The following is a 22,246-nucleotide window of genomic DNA, read 5'->3' as shown; positions in this document are numbered from 1 at the left end:
TTATTACAACCTTACCCCTATTGCTTTGCTGTCAAATGCTTAACAGTTTCGCGAAGCGTGGAAATTCTGGAGACTTCTTTGTTATTCTTCCCTCACCATTTGGTTGTTTCCTCCCCCACCGCATAATTCTTCTTCTGCTGCCAATCCATAAACCACAACACGAATCCGACCGCCTCTTCTTTCCCCTTCACTTTCATGGTTCCACCCCAACATCATCGATAAGCTTTGAAACGTTTTTATGGGTGTGAATTTCTGAATGCATGTCTAAACTTTGATTGGAATTTGGTTGTTTCCTCAATTCCCATCAACCCTTCTCACAACTTCATCTAAAATGCTCTGCATGTAAGATCTGTGTTCGTGTAGGTCATTTCAAAGGGATTTCAAGCTGGGTTGCAAAGATTTGATTCAAGTTTGTGGATTTGGGTAAGAAATTAAGAACCCCTAATCTTTTCTTAAGGTTTTAAATGCCACATGCATCACAGTAATCCATTCAAAATCACAATTTTCCTCCGTGCTTCCTCCGTTATTTCTTCACCATCAACCTTGCGGCAACTTCCTTGCCGATTCGAGCTGCTCGACCATGACATGAACGCCGCCTCCACACGTTTGACTCGCTGTACGTCCTTGGCTTGCCGCTCTCCTTATCTCCCGGTGATTCATTCTCCTCATTGGATTCTATTTGGGTGAGTTCTTAGTTGATACTCACCTCCATGATTTTTCAATTTGGTTTTTTTGGGTGTCTTTAGTCGTTGTGTTGATAAATTTTTTCTGTGTTTTTTTTGCTTTTTGTTTGTGGTTTTTTTTTAAAATTTTTTTGGCGGTTTGATGAATGAATTTGTGTGGGAGTTTTTGAAGTTTTATTAATTATGTTGTATTTGGGCCCCTGGGTAAGCTTAGAAACCTTTGTAGATGTCGCATGCATGTAGATTTTTCTTCAAACATATGAAGAATTGTTAGTCTGCCATACAATTTCCTCTGCCACCCTTGGAAAATCAACATGCACAGACATTTTAGAATTCGTCATTTAAATTTGCAGGGTTCAGGACAGTTTTTCTTTTAAAGTTATGGGTTCTTTTGATATGATTTTTTTTATTTGAATTATTCATTTAATTTTTGAGATCTTTTAGCAAATCTCCAAATTGACTCATAATGATTAGGGTTGAAACAGATGCTACAAATCAGTTTTGGTGGAGGAGTTGTTCCGCAGCCTCAGGAAAAACAGAGGAATGTTTTTGAAATAAGGTCTGATCGAAACTTTTGTATAAAATTTCACAATTTTTGAGTTTTAAGCCATTCATATTCACATTTGCCTACATTAATATATTAAGTAGGTTACTTATTGATTTTTTATTTGGGATTTTCTGTTTTTCATGGTTTCCTAATCCTTTGTCCGACTTGAATGTGTAGCTAAGCATACCAGCAAATCAAAAGGTTTTTTGAGACCGAGGGGTGCTCTGGCTATTCCAATAGTTTCGGTACTGCTAGCATGGGTATTAATCATTGTGTTTGCCTACTAGCGGCATAAGAAAAAGAGTAAAACAAAAGGTATGAGAAGTAGTCATCCCCTCTGAATTGTTTAACGGTTTGATCTAAATAAAAGCAATGCAATTTCATCTTAATGAATGTCTACAATTGGTTCATGTGATAGCACAGACTATACGGAGAGAGATGAACTTGAAGAAGCGAGGAGACACCCCGAGTTGCAATATTTCGATCTGAGCACCATAATAGCAGCCACAAATAACTTCTCACCCATTAACAAACTCGGCCAAGGGGGTTTTGGCATTGTTTATTACGTGAATCCCAATTCAGAAGTCATACACATTTTACAATTGAATGATTTCTTCTAAGCATTATACAGTAATTTTGTTCTGTTTCTTCAAGTCTACTGTTTTTTTTTTTTTTTTTTTTTTGGTTTTAAAGCATGAAAGCCTAATAGTAATACTGATTCATTACTTCAGGGCCACTTGCCAAATGGTCAGATTATTGCTGTAAAATATGTAGATTGCACTTGAACAAGGTTTCTTTCTCAAATCACATTCATTAGATAGATTATTAATGTGCTTCGATAGGGGTTTTCAATATGATTTTGTAATTTCCCTTGAGAACTGTTTACACATTTCCATATGGGTTTTTTGAACTACAGAAAATTTTGTCATTCCTAAGATTTAATTGTTGTTATTGTATAGTTTAATTATTTTCCCCTAATATGATTGAATGGTAATTAGTTGTATAAATTTGGCCTTGACCGTTCTTTCTCCTCCTTGGGTTCTATTTCCGTCTCTGACCCCATTGAGCTTCAGTTGAGCTCAAGTAAGCAGTCCTAGTGGCCAACCTTCTTTTAGGTCACTCAAGGATAATTGGGATCAAATATTCGCATTTTCATTGTTTGAAGTAGGAAGCACCACTTTTTCCTCTAATTTTGTTTCGTCTGAAATTTAATGGTTCTGATTTGAATCTTCTGCAGAAACAGAAGGTTGGAGGACTAGATGATCAAGCACTGACTTATTTTTAAAGAAAATGTAAACCACGAAAATCCCAAAGTGATATCCCATGACCTACAACTATTTTTGTATTTGATTAATTTAATTCTTAATATTTTTCCGCGTTGATTTATGTTGAACTATGTCTGAAGGGTGGCCTTTGTTCAGATTGAAATACAAAATTAAATCACATTTGATCAGTTAAATCACATCTATATTAATGTGCAAATTTGCAGGATATTGACTATAATATTTACTTAGTCAGTTCTCTGTATTATCCTTTCTTCAACAGGGGTTGAGAACAATATTTAATATGTAGGTTGAATTGATTGAATATTTGGTTTTGTTGGTTGAAAAGTTTAATATCGTTTATTTGTATGCTCCGATATTTGGTTGACGCTGTTATGTGGAAAAGACCCCTTATAAAAGATTTGAGATGTAATTGGTACTTTGTCTATATTCCTGTAATTTGATTGTATATTGTTTTATTTATTTTTGTAGGTTAGAGTTTTTAATTTTTATGGGTTTATTGAATGAGTAATTCTCTAAGCATTTGACAAAGTAAGATTTGGGAGAGTGAGAATTTGTAATTACCTTGAGAGGAATTCTTTTTATTGCATCTACAAAATATTTAACATCATCTACTAACAACGCTTGGCTTTCCCGTAGACAAATAACAGAAGGACCTCCATACATTCCTGAGCATCACTTTTATTTAGTGGATTACAGTGAATTGTTATCCCGTGTAGATAAAGTTGAAATTCTCATAGGTAATTAAACACATTTATAAACCTACATCTATATGCCATTTTTGTTTGCCAACATTTTTTCATCCTATAATCTTATGATATTGGATTGCCAAATTGCAAGATGTTGTGGGACGCATCAAAGCAGTGCAACCAGACAGTTTTGAATCCCGCAGCATCGCGCGGGCTTCACTGCTTGTTAGGTACTATTTGCATTGGTTAAGGGGTCAATAAAAAAAATACAAAAGAAAAAACACTAGGTTATTGGGATCGTGAACACCCATTGCCCCAGTGTAGCTCCGCTACTACCATCACATGACAGTGTTGAGTATTATGCCACACAATGACTCTTAAACACCCTTTTTCTCCAATTCTAAGCTAGATGCATATGGTTTCGATCCGCGTATATATGTCCGAAGAAAAAGCCTTCTAGAATCTTTTGACAATGATAGGATTTGGATGGCCACAGGTCATGGTATATATGCTGTATGTTGTCCCAAAGATAAGGCCTTAGTATTCTCCTCCCGAACTTTCAGTTCTTGACTTTATTCCTATAAATACTAAAAGCTAGCGTTTGATACTCTACTAGTCCACCAGCATATTCAAGTAACCAAAATACTGGATAATCATGAATCTTTCACTCCTTACATGTTTGCTTCTCCTCTCCAGCTACCAGTTAACCTTTCTCCTCATATCATGCAACGCGAACCAAATCGACAACCTCAACAAGTTGATTAAGTCTCGCAAATCTGCGAATCCTCCTCGGGCAGACTTATGGGATGGCTCAAATGTTGCAGATGACCAATTTTCACCAGTTTATGTTGGATTCCAAAATGGTTTGAAGGAAGCTGATAAGATTGGTTCTTTGCCAGGACAACCTCAAGGCGTAAACTTTGACCAATATGCAGGGTATGTTACTGTGGACCAGAAAGCCGGGAGAGCATTGTTCTACTACTTTGTAGAGTCGCCCCAGGATTCATCAACTAAACCTTTGGTGCTATGGTTAAATGGAGGTAAATATTGCTTAGAAGTCTTACTATACAATTATTCTATCCTTGAAGTGTTAGAGAATAGGATCTCACATTAGTCATACGACAATTAATGTACATTTAATATGTGGGAGTTCCCACCCCTAATATCACCGACACATTTTGTAATAAAACTCAACACCTTATAATAAGTGGTAAATTAGGATATATCACTGATGTTGGTGGTGGATCATGTTTGGACTTATAAAGGTTACCATTAAGTTTCTTACCTTTTTAATTTAAAGTGACATGAGTATATAACTTAAACATATCCGGCTGACGTCTAATAAAAGATGTATGTATTACCATACTGTATCAGTTTCTATGGCACTTGTAACTTGTAAGACATCATTCCAGTAAAAAAACTAGGAACGACCATATGCCACATATCTGAAATCACAGTGAAAATCTCCTATAATATATATAATGCCAACTTCAGCAAATATATTATTAGGCTATACATAAAATATTTTATTTATACATTTATTCGTAACAAACTATAGACCCACTCTTTTTGTTCTTTGGTCAAAAGGTATATAACCACTCGGAGTAAGTTTTAGTTAATTTCAATAAGAAAACAACAAATCCATGGATAACGTGATAACATCATCATTTGTGACAGCAGTCTTATTTTAAGGGAAAAGAACATTGGAAAACAGCTAGAACCACTATAATAATGGACTTAAGACGATATCGATCGGTTTGTTGTTTAGCTATATATCATCATAAAATTTGATGTAAGCAACCACGATATATACAACTAGTGCTTAAAGTAAAAAAGAATGATATGCATATGGGGTTTACATCCCATGTATTTCCTGGCCAGCTAAGTAGCTAGCTAGGTGGACAACACTAGCTTGCAAGAATTCCCACTAATCTTGTGCTCTTGAACACCAACTGTCCCCGTATGTATGTAGTGCGTTTTCTAATACATATAAATATAACACGTATTGAGTGGTATAATTCTTGAGGAAATCATGAGGGTGTCATCTTTTCTATGATACTTCGGAGTATCGGATATTTCGAATTTTTTAATCTTTAGACCTTTGATTAGAAGTATAAAATTAAAATCTAATAGTTAAAAAATCTGATGTATTTGATATTCTAGAGGACTATTAAATAGTTTACTCGTGAAAACTGAAAAGAGTTAAGGTCCACCACTAAATGAAGATGTTTTATGCCCATGCCACTATGCTAGAAGATTCTACTGGTATGAAAATAACTGTTACCAAGTAGTTTGAATGGTTTTGAGCCATGTAATGTGTTGTATATTCTCATTCCCACTTGGTGGTGGGCATACCATTTCCTCTCTTCATGAAAGGAAAACACATGGAAGACACGCACGAAAGTACTTTTGGCAATTCACATTGTTCTTGCCACAACTACTTGGGACGGGCTAATGTAGTATGAAGTTATGAAGTCTAATTACAGTTTAACCATGAACTTGTGGTTAACTCCCATTACATGACACAAATCCCAAAATTTGGAAATTGTTTGGATTGTGACGTGAAGTTTACGTTATTCCTTGATTAATTTTAGGGATGTGATATCCACACACCTCTTTTTACTTCTCTCACACCTTTTTAATTTTCGGCCGTTGGATCGAATGAATTGAAGAAGATCAAATGATAGAAATTAACAAGGAATGTGAGATAAGTAAAAAGAGGTGTGTGGATAGCACACCCCTAATTTTATATACGTGGTATGATAACAAGCTAGCAGAGCCAAAAGTTGCTCCAATCATACATTATTTGACACTGCAAATTCTACATGCTATGAAAACCACACTGAGGAAAGAAGAAACCTTGCATGTCATACTAAAACGAATTTCATGCTACAACACTGCCACCTCCAACTGTTCACAGTTCTTGGATAGCTTAAAAATCAGAGCTAACAAACTTCCTTTAGCTCCAAGTAATCACTATAACCACCAGCCAGCTACACCATCTTCTAACAACTTTTTCTAAGAACTCAATGCTTTTTCTCGAAAGAAAAAAAAAAAAAAAAAGGAGCTCAATGCTGACATGGCAATTTCTCATTTGTCATAGACACAATATTTATGTTAATCCACGTAAGATTGACATATCAATTGAAGCATCTATCTACCTTCAAATTTTATTACGGGACAATCCACTTAAAATTTAAAATTTCCTTGGTGATACACGACCTCAATGCTAACTTGTCATTTAATATCAGCCAACAGTTTCATGCTACACCGATGCCACGCACCTCCAATATTCTTGTGCATGATTTCTGTTGTGTACATGCAGGACCAGGATGCTCATCTTTTGGATATGGAGCCATGGAAGAACTTGGACCCTTCAGAGTCAACAATGATAGAAAAACACTATTCAGAAATGACTATGCTTGGAACAACGGTAATTACTAATTAATCAAGCAACTAAATAATGATCACTACATGTCCATTCTCTACCCAAATAGTTACAAAAATTCTGTCAAGTTTAGCAATTTTTTTTTTCATAGGACATAACACTGGTACGGAAAATGAAAAGCTGAGATTGAAAATAGAAAATTTAACAATTGTAGAAATCAAACAACGATTAAAACACCCGTAGTATTGAAGCAACACGCTAACTTTAGACTCATTATAATAATAAGCACCATAAAAATGTGTGGCAGTGGCAAACGTGATCTTCTTGGAGTCACCAGCAGGAGTTGGGTTCTCATATTCAAACACAACATCCGACTATGGAGACGTGGGTGACAAGAGAACAGCAGAGGACTCCTACAAATTTCTTGTAAACTGGCTGGAGAGATTTCCCCAATATAAAACCAGAGACTTCTTCATCACCGGAGAGAGCTACGCCGGTCATTACGTGCCTCAACTTGCCTCCACCATTCTCTTAAACAACAAAGTCACAAATCAAACAAAAATCAATCTCAAAGGAATTGCAGTGAGTAATTATTCATTAATTCTACTCTACGTAGAGTTTATATAATAATATCTTGTTGTTTGATTAATGTTTGTCTGCCAAATCACCATGTTGTGTTACTAATCCATTCAGGTTATGAAAAGTGTATATGTTTAATATCATATCATAACCTATTATATCAATTTCATTGTTCATCCATGTCATAACGCAAATTATTATCAGTACCGAGTGCCGATGTGATCATCACACTAAAAAATTTCACGTATTATTCATACAGATTGGAAATGCTTGGATCGATGATAGTACTGGTGAACTGGGGATTTACGATTATGTGTGGACACATTCTATGAATTCCGACGAGACGAATGCAGGGATACACAAATATTGTGATTTTTCTTCGGGCAATTTCTCCAGCGCATGTGACAAATATCGAAGTCAAGTTGGGGAGGAGCTTGGAAATGTTGATATTTACAACATTTATGCTCCCCTTTGCAAAACATCAGAACCCACTAAATCTCTCTCAAAATCTTCTGTAAGTCTATCTGTAGCTAGAGCTTAATATTAAAGGAATAGTATGCATTTGACTGAATTAAGCCTTCAAATAATGATTAATTGGGATGGTATGTTATATATCCTGATACAGATTGATGATTTTGATCCATGCTCTGACAAGTATGTGGGAACCTATCTAAATCTTAAGGAGGTTCAAGCGGCTCTTCATGCAAAACCTACAGAGTGGTCAGCTTGCGGGTATATGATATGCTTTCGGACAAACTTTCTTTATTGCTTAATTGTACATGAATTATGCACTATAACAAGGGTCGGTTTTAGGTGCTATTGGCATCCTAAAAATGTCATTCTGCATATATGTAATAAAAGAGTGCAGAATGACTTTAGTGATGATGCTTAATTTGCTAAAATGCTTCATAAATTGGTAATGAAAAAAAAATGAAGGGAATACCTCGGTCCTGAGTTGCTTTCCCACTAATAAATTATGTTATATTGTTAGACCGTTATTTTTTTGGTTTTTTTTTTTTTTTTTTTTTGGTTTGTTTGTTAACGATATTGTTAGACGGTTTTACGAGAGAAACGTGTTTTATATAACTAACACTCATTTTTTATCGTTGCCTCTAGTGGAGTTGGATGGACAGACAGCCCAACCACCATTCTACCCACCATAAAGCAGCTTATAGCAAGCGGGATAAGTTTATGGATATACAGGTGAAACCCTTGATCATTGATGTAAGATAGTGTAGTGATCCCAATGTTCCCCTTCTTCTTCAGAAGATTAATTTCATTAAACAATTGATTAAGGATAATTAATTATATCAGCATGTTACATAGATATAAACATATGCATATGTACTGCAATTACATTTTACTAATCTATATATAGCAGCTGAGATTTCATGTTAAATGCAACCTGCAGTGGAGATACTGATGGGAGAGTACCAGTCACATCTTCAAGATACGCCATAAAGACTTTCAAATTGCCTCTACAAACTCCATGGCGAGCCTGGTATTCAAATGGACAGGTACTCAACATCCACATCCTTGTGAATATACTTTACCACAATCATTCGGAAATAAATAAGTAATTGGGAGGTGGATGTTATTAGTGAAGAAAGTTAAAAGTTTCACTGTAAAACTAAATGACAATATGTGGGGAGTTTTCATTCTCAACACACCTCCTCATGCAATGTCCCTCTTCCCATTAATGTGAGATTCATTCTCAACACACCCCCTCATGTGTGGGGAATTTTCAAGCTAAACACGTGAACAATACAAACAGGGTGATGTGTGATAACAATATAAGATGAATGGTTAGATAGGATGCCATGTGTTAATAGATTAGTATGGTTGTTATAAGGTAGTTAAAGGTTGTTGAGATTGTTGTGATTTAGTGTGCAAGCAAGCCTTATTAGTTAGAAGAATATATAACAGTTCATGTAAGCATTGTATCTCTAATAAAAAAAGTATACAAGAATTCATTCCTCTCTCTCTCTACATTTCTCTCTCTCTCTAAAACCTCCATTGTTATTCTGCATTACTGTAACACAATCTATTACTTTACATTGTATCATTCGCCTGTCAAGCTCTTCTTGCTTGAAAGGATACTTCAATCTTGGATTTCTTGCTTCTACCGCTCAAGATCTTCTTCTCTACTTCTTGATCTTGAAACTAAAGTTTATGAGTTCTTTCTTCGTCTAGGTCGTGCACTCCAGATGTTTGATCATATCTCATTCACAATTCTTCAATGAAAGGTTACAATGGTGATGGCCAATCAACAACAAATTGTTCAATCACCCATCACATCTCTTATCTCTACTGTTTCTACGTCTGTGACTGTCAAGCTCGATGATTCCAACTATCTTACTTGGAATTTTCATATTCAGTTATGGAATTATGGAGTTCTTAGATGGGTCTAACCCTTGTCCTAAAAGATTTGTTTCATCTAGTTTAGGGGAATTTGAAGTAGATTATGGGGATTCATCATCAAGAACTGAAACTAATGCCTATAAGATTTTGGAAAATGCATGATCATGCCTTGATGCAACTCATTACTGTTACACTATCTCCATCGGCTGTGTCATGTGCTTTTGGAAGCACAAGTTCTCAAGATGTATGGAATCGGCTCAAAGAACAGTTTTCCATTGTCACTCGTGCAACTATTTTCCAAGTGAAATATGAGTTGCAAAATATCAAGAAAGGCACTAATTCAATATCCCAGTATTTGTAGAGAATCAAGGAAGCTTGAGAATATTTGGCAGTTGCAGGAGTATACTTCGAAAATGATGATATTGCCATATTAACACTTAATGGCTTAACATGGGAGTAAAATATTGTAAGGTCTATCATTAGAGGTAGAGAAAGTGTTATCTCTATCAAAGATTTGAGATCCCAATTGCTTGTTGAAAGAAGCAATGGTTGAAAACACTATTGTTACACCATTTCTCTCTGCAATGGTTGCCAAGAATTCTGAGTCTAGTTCCAAGAACTCATCTTTTTCATCCCAAGAGTACTCTAATAATCACAATCAAGGGTTTTCTGGCAATTCGAATAAAGGGTATTCAAGTACTCAATCTCCTGGTTTTTATGATAGGGGCACTCAGGCTACCTACTTCAAGAATAACTATAACAAGAATAAGGGCATAGGTAAAGTCAACTACAATTCCAACTACAATTCTAATTTTCAATTTGGGAATTCAAGAAACAACTACAATAATTCTTCTTCTGGCATTCTTGGTGCACCTCTAACACATTCAGTACGTATGTCAAATCTGTGAAAAATTTGGACATCTTGCTAATACATGCAGATTCAGAAATACTGATAATGTAGTACTTGAAGGGTGTCAAATATGTGGCAAGAAGAACCATACTGCTCAATTTTGTCACTTCAGAAATGCAAATGTATTTGGAAATGCTCCTCAGATGACTGCAATGCATGTGGCTTCCTCACAACCTCCTCCAAACACTAATGCTTCTTCTCAACAATTCTGGTTTATAGACTTAGGAGCAACAAACCATTTAACTGCTGATTTTGATAATCTATCCTTAGCTACTCCTTTCCCATCCATAGAGACAATTCAAACTGCAAATGGTGCAGGTCTACTAATATCACATTATTGAATCTTCTCTCATTCATACACCTATACAACCATTAAAGTTGAATTCAATCTTATATGTTCCAAGAATTACTCAGAATTTGTTATCTGTACATAGGATTTGTCTGGATAATAATTGCTGGCTAATCTTTGATGCTTTTAATTTCTGGATTCAAGACAAAGCCACAGTGAGAAGTCTATACAAGGGGCAATGTAGTAATGGATGATATTTAATATCAATATCAAGACCAACTATAATTCAGCATCAAGCATTCAAAGCTGCATTTCTTGGACAACAAGTGACTTTCCAGTTTCTGGCATAACAAGCTAGGTCACACCTCTAATTCCATTGTTTCAACTACACTTAGAAAGTCTAATATTTCAGTACCCTCTGATGTATCACCTTCACTGTATCATTCATGTTTACTAGGAAAATTTAGCAAATTACCTTTCTCTTCTTTTGTCTCTAAGTCTGTGATTCTATTTGAAGTTGTTCATAGTGACGTAAGAGGTCTTGCTCCCTGTAATTCCTGCGATGGATATAGATACTATGTGACATTCATTGATGAATGCACTAGATATTGTTGGTTATTTCCTTTGCATAATAAAAGTGATGTGTGTTCTGTATTCATTGGCTTATATCAATTCATTTTCAATCACTTTGTAGTTTCAATTAAAACTTTACAAGTGATGGGGGAAGGGAATATATAAGTAAAACATTTCAATCTTTCTTGTTAGACAAAGGAATCACTCATCAAATATCATGTCTTCATACTTCAGAAAAAAAAAAAATAGGTTGGCAGAAAGAAAGCATAGACATATTGTTGAAACCTCAATCACACTGTTACAAAATGCATCTTTACCTGCCATTTTCTGGTCTTTTGCATGTCAAACTGCAATATACCTTATTAATAGGGTGCCATCATCAACCTTACATAATCAATCACCATTTGAGGTCTTATTTCAATCTGTTCCAGAAGTTAAACACCTTAGGATATTTGGTTGTGCATGCTCGCCATTATTGAAGCCTTATACCAGTAACAAGTTACAACCTAAAACCAAAAAAATGCACCTTTCTAGGATATGTATCTAAATCCAACAGATACATATGCTTTGAAGTTAGTTCAAAGAGGATTTACATTTCTAGACATGTCATATTTGATGAGTGTGAATTTCCATATCCTTCTTTCACAAAAATCATTTGTACTTCCAACAAGTTCCTTTTCTGAAGCTTATTTAAAACTAGTGTCTATCACAAGTGAAAACATTGTTGTTGTAGCATCACCACATCTATTTGTGTCTAGTCATAGCACAACACCTTGACCTTTGAGTGCAGTGATCTATTTCAAACACCATCTCATGCCAGCGACTTATTTCAAACACCATTTGGTAATGCCACAACAACAGAAGACACTAGACAACCTATTACTGGCACTTCACTGTAGTTTATCCCCTTTACAATCGCTATGGCTCCTGAATTCCAACCAAAAAACTTACAAGTTGTTCTGCCTATAACTCTATTAAACTTGCATCCTATGAAAACAAGGTCAAATGATGGAATTATAAAGAAGAAAGCTTTTCTAGCCATGACATCTGAGAATGCAGAAGTTGATTTATCTCAGATTGAACCAGTTTCATATAAGTCTGCTCTTAAATCTTCAGTGTGGTTCAAAGCTATGGAAGAGGAAATACAAGCTTTACACTCTCAGAACACTTGGTCTTTGGTTCCTTTACCATCAACTAGAAACCTTGTGGGGTGTAAGTGGGTATTTAAGATCAAAAGACATGCAGATGGAACCATTTCAAGATACAAGGCTAGACTTGTGGCAAAGGGATTCAATCAAGAAGCAGGTATAGACTATGGTGAAACATTCAGACCTGTGGTTAAGCCTACTACAATAAGGCTTGTTCTTCCATTAGCTGCACATTTTGGATGGTCTGTGAGACAGCTCGATGTACAAAATGCAAATTTGCATGGAATCTTGCAAGAAGAGGTGTATACAGCATAACCTTATGGCTTTGTGAATTCCCTACACCCTTACCTCAGTTTGTAAACTTGACAAGTCCTTATATGGTTTAAAATAGGCTCCAAGGGCATGGAATGAGAGATTTACAAGTTTCTTGCCTTCTCTGGGTTTTCAAAACACTTATGCAGACACATCACTGTTTGTTAAACATGGGGGTTCTGAGGTGGTGATTCTCCTACTTTATGTGGATGATATAATCATCACATGGAGTGCAATTGATGCCATAAAAGAAATTATTTCTGCATTAGCAACAGAGTTTGATATCAAGGATCTAGGACCTCTACACTACTTCCTTGGCATTCAAATTACACAGACTGCAGAAGGATTGTTTTTGTCTCAGCATAAATATGTCAATTATTTGTTACCAAAAATAGAAATGCCTCAATCAAAACTCTGTGCTACCCTTGTTTGCCTTATAACAGACTTCTTAAGGATGATGGAGTACCCTTTAACAATCCTGAGCTATACAGAAGCATAATGGGAGCTTTGCAGTATCTCACATTAACAAGACCTAACATTGCATTCTCTGTGCACCAGGTGTGTCAATTCATGCATTGCCCTATGAAGTCACATTATTTGGCTGTGAAAAGGATACTTAGATACCTTAAAGGTACACTGAATTATGGCATTCAATATGTTAAAGGAGCACTGGAGTTAAATGCATTATGTGATGTTGACTGGGCTGGGGATCACAATGGTAGAAGATCCACAACTGGATTGGTTGTTTTCATGGGATACAATCCAATATCTTGGTCTTTAAAGAAACAAAACACAGTGTCTCGTTAATCTACTGAAGCTGAGTATAAAGCAATTGCTACAACAGCTGCTAAGATTGATTAGATAAGACAGCTATTTGCCTTCTTGCAAATTTCAATCCCAACTCCATCTACAATGTTAGCTTCTTGCCAAACAACCAATTCAAATGTAGTTTGTCTCTTCTAATGAACAATTTGCTGATATTCTGACTAAAGGGTTATTTGCACCATTATTCCATACTCACTGCAGCAATCTCAGGCTTCGTGATCCTTCTCTTAAGCTTGAGGGAGGATGAAAACAATATAAGATGAATGGTTAGATAGGATGCCATGTGTCAATAGATTAGTATGGTTGTTATAAGGTAGTTAAAGGTTATTGAGATTGTTGTGACAGAGTGTGCAAGCAAGCCTTATTAGTTAGAAGAATATGTAATAGTTCATGTAAGCATTGTATCTCTAACAAGAAAATATACAAGAATTCATTCCTCTCTCTCTCTGAAACCTCCATTGTTATTCTACATTGCTGCAACACAATCTGTTGCTTTACAATGTGGAGCACGTGGGCCGTTAGGCTTTACACGCAGGACAACCTGCTCTGATACCGTGAAGAAAGTTGGGTATCACCATAAAAACAATTGACAATATGAAAAGTAGCCTAATTACTTATAAGCTCATGTAAGATCCCTCCTCTTATCAATGTGCAATTCACTGTCAACAATTAGTCCACATCTATAATATGGGTAGATGATGAGTTTGTTTATATTTTAGAATATACTTAGTATTAACAGATAAAGCATATGTTGTAACATGTAGATATGGTACAAAAGCGTAACCCCGTACATTAATTATACATGCAAGATGGGAAGACACATTTTCCTTAATTATGGTACAATTGGCTGGCAGGTTGGAGGATATGTGGCTGGGTACAAAGGATTGACATTTACCACAATAAGAGGAGCAGGTCATATGGTTCCCAGCTATCAACCACAGCGATCACTTACCTTCATCTCATCTTTTCTTCAGGGGAAACTTCCACCTTCCTCCTAATTAATCATATCAATTTCCCAACCGCACTACTGCTATTGATTAATCCTACGTTAATTATCTGAATATCCAGATATATACAATCTAAATTTAAAAGGTATTATGATTTGTAACCATATATATTTTGTTTAATAATTAAAACAATGACCAAGGTGATCGTGTAATATTATCTATTGGGTTTTTTGTTGTTTGAAGTTTTGGTTGGATGAAAATGTTTCATATATTATCAATTTTTCTGTTACAAGCACTGTTCTAAAAATCCCCGCTTAGCACCTAAGCGGCGCTAGGCAACTAGCCACCACCCGATTAATGCATAGGCGTTTGAAAATTAAGAAAGAACACCTAGACATGCTAAGGCGCCCTCCTAGACTGCCTAGGCACCCGCCAGCTTGCCCAAACTAGCCTAGGTACTCGCCTAGGTTGCTACTCACTTAAACAGAAAATAGATAATTTTCATTTTGCATCTTATTTTTTTCAATAAATTGTAAGAGACTTGTTACATACTTAAATGAACACACATTATGTTTTTATTATGTTCTAACACTTCATAATCTATATATCATTCTATTTTGTAGTTTATGATGAAATTATATATATATTTAAAGTATATGCAAACAATTATTTATACGAAATATAATAGATTTACTTAAAACCGTATGGGCTCTAGCACCAGCTCGCCGACCGACTAGCACTTAGCTTCTTTTAGAACTTATGGATAAGAGGAAGATTTGTCTCATTTAAAAGTACAGAAAAATTATAGAAAAAACATAAAACTAGCACGCGTGCAAAATTGTCTTCATCATTTGTTAAATTTCTTTTTTACTAGGTGGTGCTACATAAATCAAATTCATGTACTAAATGTGTGCACCAAATGATATGGTGCTTCAAATTCATATATAGTGTTTTTTATTATAACTATTAATTAAATTCCAACTTGAATCAATGAACAAATTTGATTGGTAGCACATCATTTGGTGCACCAATTTGGCCCAAAAATTTAGTGTGTCTAGCATTATAATGTAGGTTCTTTTTATTCAAACACTCCAAATGTACGTTCGTTGCATGCATAAATGCACTCGTCAATTATTCACAAATTCTACAGATTTTATACATTAATACTTCATAATCTAGCAATAAATCTACTCGTCAAAATTCTCATATTCTTTCAATCAGTAAATGTACTCGTCAAGTTTCAACTCAACCCACAATATAAATATTAAAAATTGTGAATGCCAATTGGTAATTTGGTATCCTTGAACTGATCATTGGTCAAGATGAAGCTTTCACTACTTGCATGTAATTTGCTGCTCCTCTCCGGCTACCAAGTCGCCTTTTTGATCATATAATACAATGCTAATCACCAAATTAAGCCTTTTTGATCATATCACGCAATGCTAATCACCAAATTAACAACCTCAAAAACTCAATTAATTCTCAAAGATCTGTGAATCCTCCTCGTTTCAAATCGTGGGTTCACTTAGATGAGTCTTCTTGATCTCCAGTTTACTGGACCTCAGCATGGATTGAAGAAAGCTAATAAAATTACAGCCTTGGCAGGACAACCTCAAGGAGTAAATTTTAATCACCATGTAGGATATGTTACTGTGGAACCCGAAGCTGGGAGAGCATTGTTCTACTACGTATACTTGTAGAGTCACCCTATGATTCTTCAACCAATCCGCTAATGTTGTGGTTAAATGGAGGTAAGTGTAGACATCGAAATTTCGGTAAATAAATGTTGACCGATAAATCAAAGTTTCAATGCTCATGTATTACATAAATTTTACACATAGCATGTGTCTAAACAAAAATCGAAATAAGTTGGAAAAGTCATCAAACAGGACACGTGTCAACACCTGGCAGAAACGACTTATTTCATCTGGAATATTATATTCAAAATTAGGCCTTGGAAATTTCTATAAATAGAAGGCTAATTCATTCATTTGGAGGAACCAAAATCATTAGGCAAAATTCTTGAAGCTCTGAAGCTCTGAAACTCCGAAGCTCTCAAGCATCCAAGTTCCCGAAGAATCAAGAAAGCGTTCTTCGTTCTTCGTTCATCATTCTTCCAAGATCAAGCCCTGACGGCCCTTGGATTAACAACCACCAATTCAAGATCAAGCCCCGACGGCCCTTGAAGAAAGTGTTCTTCGTTCTTCGTTCATCGTTCTTCCAAGATCAAGCCCCAACGGCCCTTTGGATCAACAATCAGGATACCAATTCAAGATCAAGCCCCGACGGCCCTTGAAGAAAGTGTTCTTCGTTCTTCGTTCATCGTTCTTCCAAGATCAAGCCCCAACGGCCCTTTGGATCAACAATCAGGATACCAATTCAAGATCAAGCCCCGACGGCCCTTGAAGAAAGTGTTCTTCGTTCTTCATTCATCGTTCCTCCAAGATCAAGCCCCAACGGCCCTTTGGATCAACAATCAGGATACCAATTCAAGATCAAGCCCCAACGGCCCTTTGGATCAACAATCAGGATACCAATTCAAGATCAAGCCCCGACGGCCCCTGAAGAAAGTGTTCTTCGTTCTTCGTTCTTCGTTCTTCGTTCATCGTTCTTCCAAGATCAAGCCCCAACGGCCCTTTGGATCAACAATCATCCACCAATTCAAGATCAAGCCCCGACGGCCCTTGAAGAAAGTGTTCTTCGTTCTTCGTTCATCGTTCTTCGAAGATCAAACCCCGACGGCCCTTGGATCAACAAGCCACCGTTCTTCAAGATCAAGCCCAAAAGCCCTTGAAAGATCCGTTCATTACTGTTATTCAAGATCAAGCCCAAAAGCCCTTGAAGATCCGCTCATCACCGTTATTCAAGATCAAGCCTCAACGGCCCTTGAAGAAACACTCATCCTCAAGATCAAGCCCCAACGGCTCCTTGAAGATTCGCTCAAATCCACCTTCAAAGATCAAGCCCACGGCCCTTGAAGAAACTTCCAAGAGTTCATCCAAAATCAAACCTCGACGGCCCTTGGATCAACGAAACATCCACAAATCAACACCTTACGGTGATCGAATCAGATGATCAAAACAGAGAAAGATTGTAACCCAAAATCATCAAATATAAATATTTGTTTGTGCACGTTGTTCTTGTCTCTTTCCTTTCAGGAATTTTCCGTGTTCACAATTTGGCACGCCCAGTGGGACAATCTCTACCTCTCATCTCTTTCTCCGTTCAAGAAATTCAAGCACACTTCAAAATCAATGGCATCAAGCAAAGGACAAGCCGTTCTCATAAAGGGAAGAAGCCTGAGCACTTCCGCCATGAACGGAGCATCCATTGACGCCACAACCGCTCCTCAACATGCCACTTCAAAGTTGGTGCCGCTAAAGGAGCAAGGGGAGCATCAAAGATGCGAGTTCGTCATCAACTTGACCTCGCTGAGGGCATCGAAGCATGATGCTGAGGCACACAAGATGACATCCCAAAGCAGCCAACGACGTTCTTCGTCAGCACCCTGGATGTCTAAAGGAAAGTCACGTCTATTGGTTGTACAAGTCATGACCATCGGCGTTACCTCCATCGAAGAACAACTGGCTCAAATGAATGAAGCGATTGTGAGGCTAACACAGATTGTGAAAGGAAAAGACTTGCAAATTGCTGCACTCGTCAGCCGACTGGAGCCACAGGACGACGAGAACCCTAACCCAGAAGATGATCCACTAAAAATAGGAGCTGGCGAAGAAGATGAGCCTCCGGTAGAGAGAATCAATGTGAAGCCGGAGCCAAACCAAGCAGCGGCACTCATGGGATCTCTTTCTATCCAGCAGCTGCAGGAGATGATCACCAACACCATCAAGGCACAGTATGAAAGGAGCTCAAATACCTCCGGGTTGTACTCGAAGCCGTATTCAAAGAAGATTGACGCCTTAAGGATGCCGATGGGTTATCAACCGCCAAAGTTCATGCAATTTGATGGAAAGGGAAACCCAAAACAGCATGTTGCCCACTTTGTTGAAACTTGCAACAACGCAGGAACCGAAGTGGACTACCTTGCCAAGCAGTTTGTGCGCTCGCTGAAAGGAAACGCCTTTGAGTGGTACACGGACCTAGAGCCTGAGTCCATCAACAGCTGGGAGCAATTGGAGCGGGAATTCCTCAACCGCTTCTACAGCACCCGCCGTACTGTGAGCATGCTAGAGCTAACGAGCACAAAGTAGTGGAAGGACGAGCCAGTCATTGACTACATCAACAGATAGCGCACTCTAAGCCTCGACTGTAAAGACAGGCTCTCGGAAACCTCTTCAATCGAGATATGCATCCAAGGCATGCAATGGGGTTTGCAATACATCATTCAAGGCATCAAACCACAGACCTTCGAAGAGCTAGCCACCTGCGCCCATGACATGGAGTTAAGCATCGCCCATCATGGGAAGAAGGAACCGATCGCCGACTACAAGAACGACAAAGTTCTTGAGACAAAGATGGAGAAGGCTGCGTGGAAACCCACCAAGGAAGCAATGACGGTCAACAAAGCTCCTATCAAAATCCCTACACGAGGTAAGGTGATTCAAGTCAAAGCTTTTCGTGATCAAGAGATGCGTAGACGCACTTTGAATGAGCTTGAGAAGAAGACTTATCCATTCCCCGACTCTGATGTGGTTGCCATGCTGGATGACCTGTTGGACAAGAAGGTGATCGGTTTGCCTGAGTGCAGATGGCCATAAGAGATGAATCGTACCGACAGTCCAAGATACTGTAAATTCCACCGCTTCATCAGTCATCCGACAGAAAAGTGCTTCGTGCTGAAAGATCTCATCATGAAGCTGGCTCATAAAGGAATCATCGAGCTAGATCTTGACGATGTGGTGAAGTCAAACTATACCACCATCACTTCTGGCTCTTCCTACTCAAAGTTTTTACCTCCACATCCGGGGGCATCCTCCAAGACAAGCAAAGTTGAAGGATGGACTCAAGTCACTCCTAAGAAATTGCACAAGAAGCATACGTATCCTCCACAAATCCGCTAATCGGAAAGGGGGCAAAACAGCTCTTGTCAACCTTCAAAGCAACGTGAACGTGTTGAAGATGATGAAATTGCGACACAAAGATCGTCAATTGCCATCAATGCGCGATTTCTTTCTTGAAGACTTCTTCAACTACTCAGTCAAGGCTCCTTGCTATGAAGATTGCGAGGAACAACTCTCCCGGATCGCTTAACGAACCACAAAGCTCCTTGTCCACAAGAGCCTAAACTGCAGGACACAAAGCTCCTCGCCTGCATGAGCCTAAACTGTACATGGCACCAACGCTCCTTGTTCGCACGAGCATAAAAGGCGATAACAAATTCTCCTCGCCAGCACAAGTCTAAACTGCATGGCACAAAGCTCCTGGTCTGCACGAGCATAAAAGGCAACATCAACACTCCTGGTTTGCACGAGTTTAAGAAGCGACACAACATGCTCCTTGCCTGCACGAGTTGAAACTGCAAACGGCACCAAATTCTCCTTGCCTGCATGAGTTGAAACTGCAAATGGCACCAAAAGAAAATACCAAGAAAAAAAAATGTATTTTGAACTACGTTATGACTTGATCTCTTCTTTGGAAGGGTACGTAGGCAACTCGAACGTTCAACTTTGAGTACAGTCACGTTAAAATAAAAAATAAGGTTTTATTAAATGTTTGACTATTGAGAGTCAATTTTATTACCAAAAAAAAAATGTATACATGTTAAAGTGGGTATTTTTACACTTAAGACCCGTTCCAAATCAAAGAAACACAAGTTAAAGTACACAGAAATGAGCAGCCAAAATCCAGGCCCGTCTCCATTTCTCCTTGGCCCACAGCGCGGCCCAGCAGCTCATGCTCTCTATCCTTCTGACCCGAGTCTATTATGTGCAAATTCAAGGCCAAATATGGGCCCTTCATCTCCCTTGCCCACCAGGCCTTAATCCCACTCGGCACCTCTTCCGCCGCACCGGCTTTCTTTCTCCCTCTCAAAAAATGCATTATCCTTCTGTTTTTGCCTGAAGAGGGAAACTGCTATAGCTCTGCAGCTGCATGTCAAAACGGGCGACGACAACATAGCTGACGTGGCCGAGAAGCTCAAAGCGGCTCGAGATGGTCATGGGGATGGCTCAGGAAGATGGGATTTCTCAACCCTTTGACACCGTCCACTACAACCCGTCTGATCTCTCCGCATGGGTCCAAAGCATGCTTTCTGAGCTCAACACCGGCGACGAGGCTCTGCAAACCTTCTTAAATCTGAGCAGCCCATATCTGCTGCTCTGCTATCGTACCTCCGTCCGGTACGCCATGGAGAATCCTCACTCTTACATCTACAAGCAACTTCACTCGATAGTCGCTGCCTCATCGATACGCACACCGTCATTAGAAGCCAAGACAAAAGGCAACTCTAATTGTGGAGAGCTACGACAATGAGAGGTTGAAGCAGAATCTGCTTGTGTTTAACTGCGTGCACCAGGGACCTCATTCATTTGTCTTCATCTCTGAGTCCATCTGCAGCTCCCCAAGTCACCATCTCCTCAATTAAAACCCTTACTCTGCTCAGGAATTCTCTCGCTGCATCACAGAGCTCTTCCTCCCTCTCCTTGCGGCTTCATAGTGTTGACGTTGCTGCTATTTCCTCTGGTCCAAACCATCCAGTGGAGCGGCCTCCATAACGCTCCTGCTCTCCGACTGCACAGCCGCCATCTGTTGAGCTCGACAAGGTACTGAAAAATGGCATCCTCAAGCGAGTGTTCAGCTCGTACGGCTCAGCCGCTTACAGCTTCATCACCATGGGAGCTATAGCAATGGCATAGATTGCGTCACTCTCCAAACAGCAGCTCCTTCCTCCACACCTACCTCCTCCGTGCTCCTCCTTCTTCCTCCTCCAAACTCCTATCTTGCACCCTATATATATATATATATATATATATATATATATATATATATATATATATATATATATATATATATATATATATATATATATATATGTATGTATGTATATGTATGTACGTATGTATGTATGTGTGCATATAAAAATTACAATATAAAAAAAGGAAAATAAGAGACATGGTGCACCAGGCACCGAAAGCAAAGAAAAATAAAATAAAAAAATGAATGGTGGTGCACCCAGCACTGAAAGCAAAGAAAAATAAAATAAAAAAATGAATGGTGGTGCACCCAGCACCGAAAGCGGAAAAGAAGGAAAAAATATATATAAAAAATAATAAATAAATAATAAATAAAAATAAATAAATAAATAAAATAATAATAATAAATAAAATAAAATAAAGAAGAAAGTGGATCCTTGGTGGCTAGCACCATGCAAAAAAAAAAAAAAGAGGGGGAAAGGGTTTTGGAATGGTGGATCAGTCCACGTGAAAAATTAATATGTATGTATGTGTGTGTGCATAATATATGTATGTTTACAGCAAAAAAAAAAACAAAAAAACAAAACAAATGCATTGAGAGAAATAAAGTTCGTTTTTATTTATTTTTTTCTAGAAATTTTACATAAATTTGCATTATACATACCTTAAAAAAAGTCAAATCAAATCAAATCAAATTTACAAGAGGGGATCTTCAAGGACGATCAGGTGGCGCCTCACCACTCGGCAGAGCTCCAGAAATGAGAGGCGCCGAAGGTTGACTGTTTGAAGCCACACCACTCGGCGGAACTCCAGGAAGAAGAGGAGCCAAAGGTTGATCAT

At 37.9% G+C, this 22,246-nt stretch overlaps 1 protein-coding gene and 1 long non-coding RNA gene across 5 annotated transcripts; both read left to right on the top strand.

Moving 5' to 3' along the window:
• The first annotated feature begins 204 nt into the window (after positions 1 to 204).
• On the top strand, positions 205 to 2,167 carry LOC139198267 (uncharacterized). 2 transcript variants are annotated; one of them, XR_011583635.1, is made up of 6 exons: positions 205 to 423; positions 571 to 683; positions 1,169 to 1,242; positions 1,408 to 1,545; positions 1,654 to 1,796; positions 1,962 to 2,167. It is a non-coding gene; the product is annotated as an uncharacterized lncRNA (long non-coding RNA). The 2 variants fall into 2 exon arrangements; XR_011583634.1 differs by lacking the exon at positions 205 to 423 and having other exon boundaries at positions 436 to 683.
• A 1,434-nt stretch (positions 2,168 to 3,601) lies between these two features.
• Positions 3,602 to 14,776, top strand: LOC103428808 (serine carboxypeptidase 1-like). 3 transcript variants are annotated; one of them, XM_029106908.2, is made up of 8 exons: positions 3,602 to 4,242; positions 6,528 to 6,635; positions 6,898 to 7,172; positions 7,429 to 7,683; positions 7,795 to 7,901; positions 8,286 to 8,372; positions 8,581 to 8,686; positions 14,442 to 14,776. In XM_029106908.2, exons 1-8 carry the CDS (start codon positions 3,858 to 3,860, stop codon positions 14,583 to 14,585), a joined length of 1,467 nt encoding a protein of 488 aa, XP_028962741.2. In that variant the 5' UTR covers positions 3,602 to 3,857; the 3' UTR covers positions 14,586 to 14,776. The 3 variants fall into 3 exon arrangements, with proteins under 3 accessions (XP_028962741.2, XP_070682841.1, XP_028962742.2); XM_070826740.1 differs by lacking the exon at positions 14,442 to 14,776 and adding an exon at positions 10,934 to 11,383; XM_029106909.2 differs by lacking the exon at positions 14,442 to 14,776 and adding an exon at positions 9,363 to 11,383.
• Positions 14,777 to 22,246: the final 7,470 nt, after the last annotated feature.

Source organism: Malus domestica, chromosome 08 (assembly GCF_042453785.1).
Source record: "Malus domestica chromosome 08, GDT2T_hap1".
NCBI lineage: Eukaryota > Viridiplantae > Streptophyta > Magnoliopsida > Rosales > Rosaceae > Malus > Malus domestica.
This window is presented reverse-complemented; position numbering and strand designations above follow the sequence as displayed.

Bases quoted from the DNA above. Each gene is read 5' to 3' on its own strand.
- LOC103428808 (XM_029106908.2), top strand. From the start codon at position 3,858: ATGAATCTTTCACTCCTTACATGTTTGCTTCTCCTCTCCAGCTACCAG. The intron at 6,636-6,897 runs GTAATTACTAAT...AATGTGTGGCAG, and splicing joins TGACTATGCTTGGAACAACG to TGGCAAACGTGATCTTCTTG. The intron at 8,373-8,580 runs GTGAAACCCTTG...TGCAACCTGCAG, and splicing joins ATAAGTTTATGGATATACAG to TGGAGATACTGATGGGAGAG.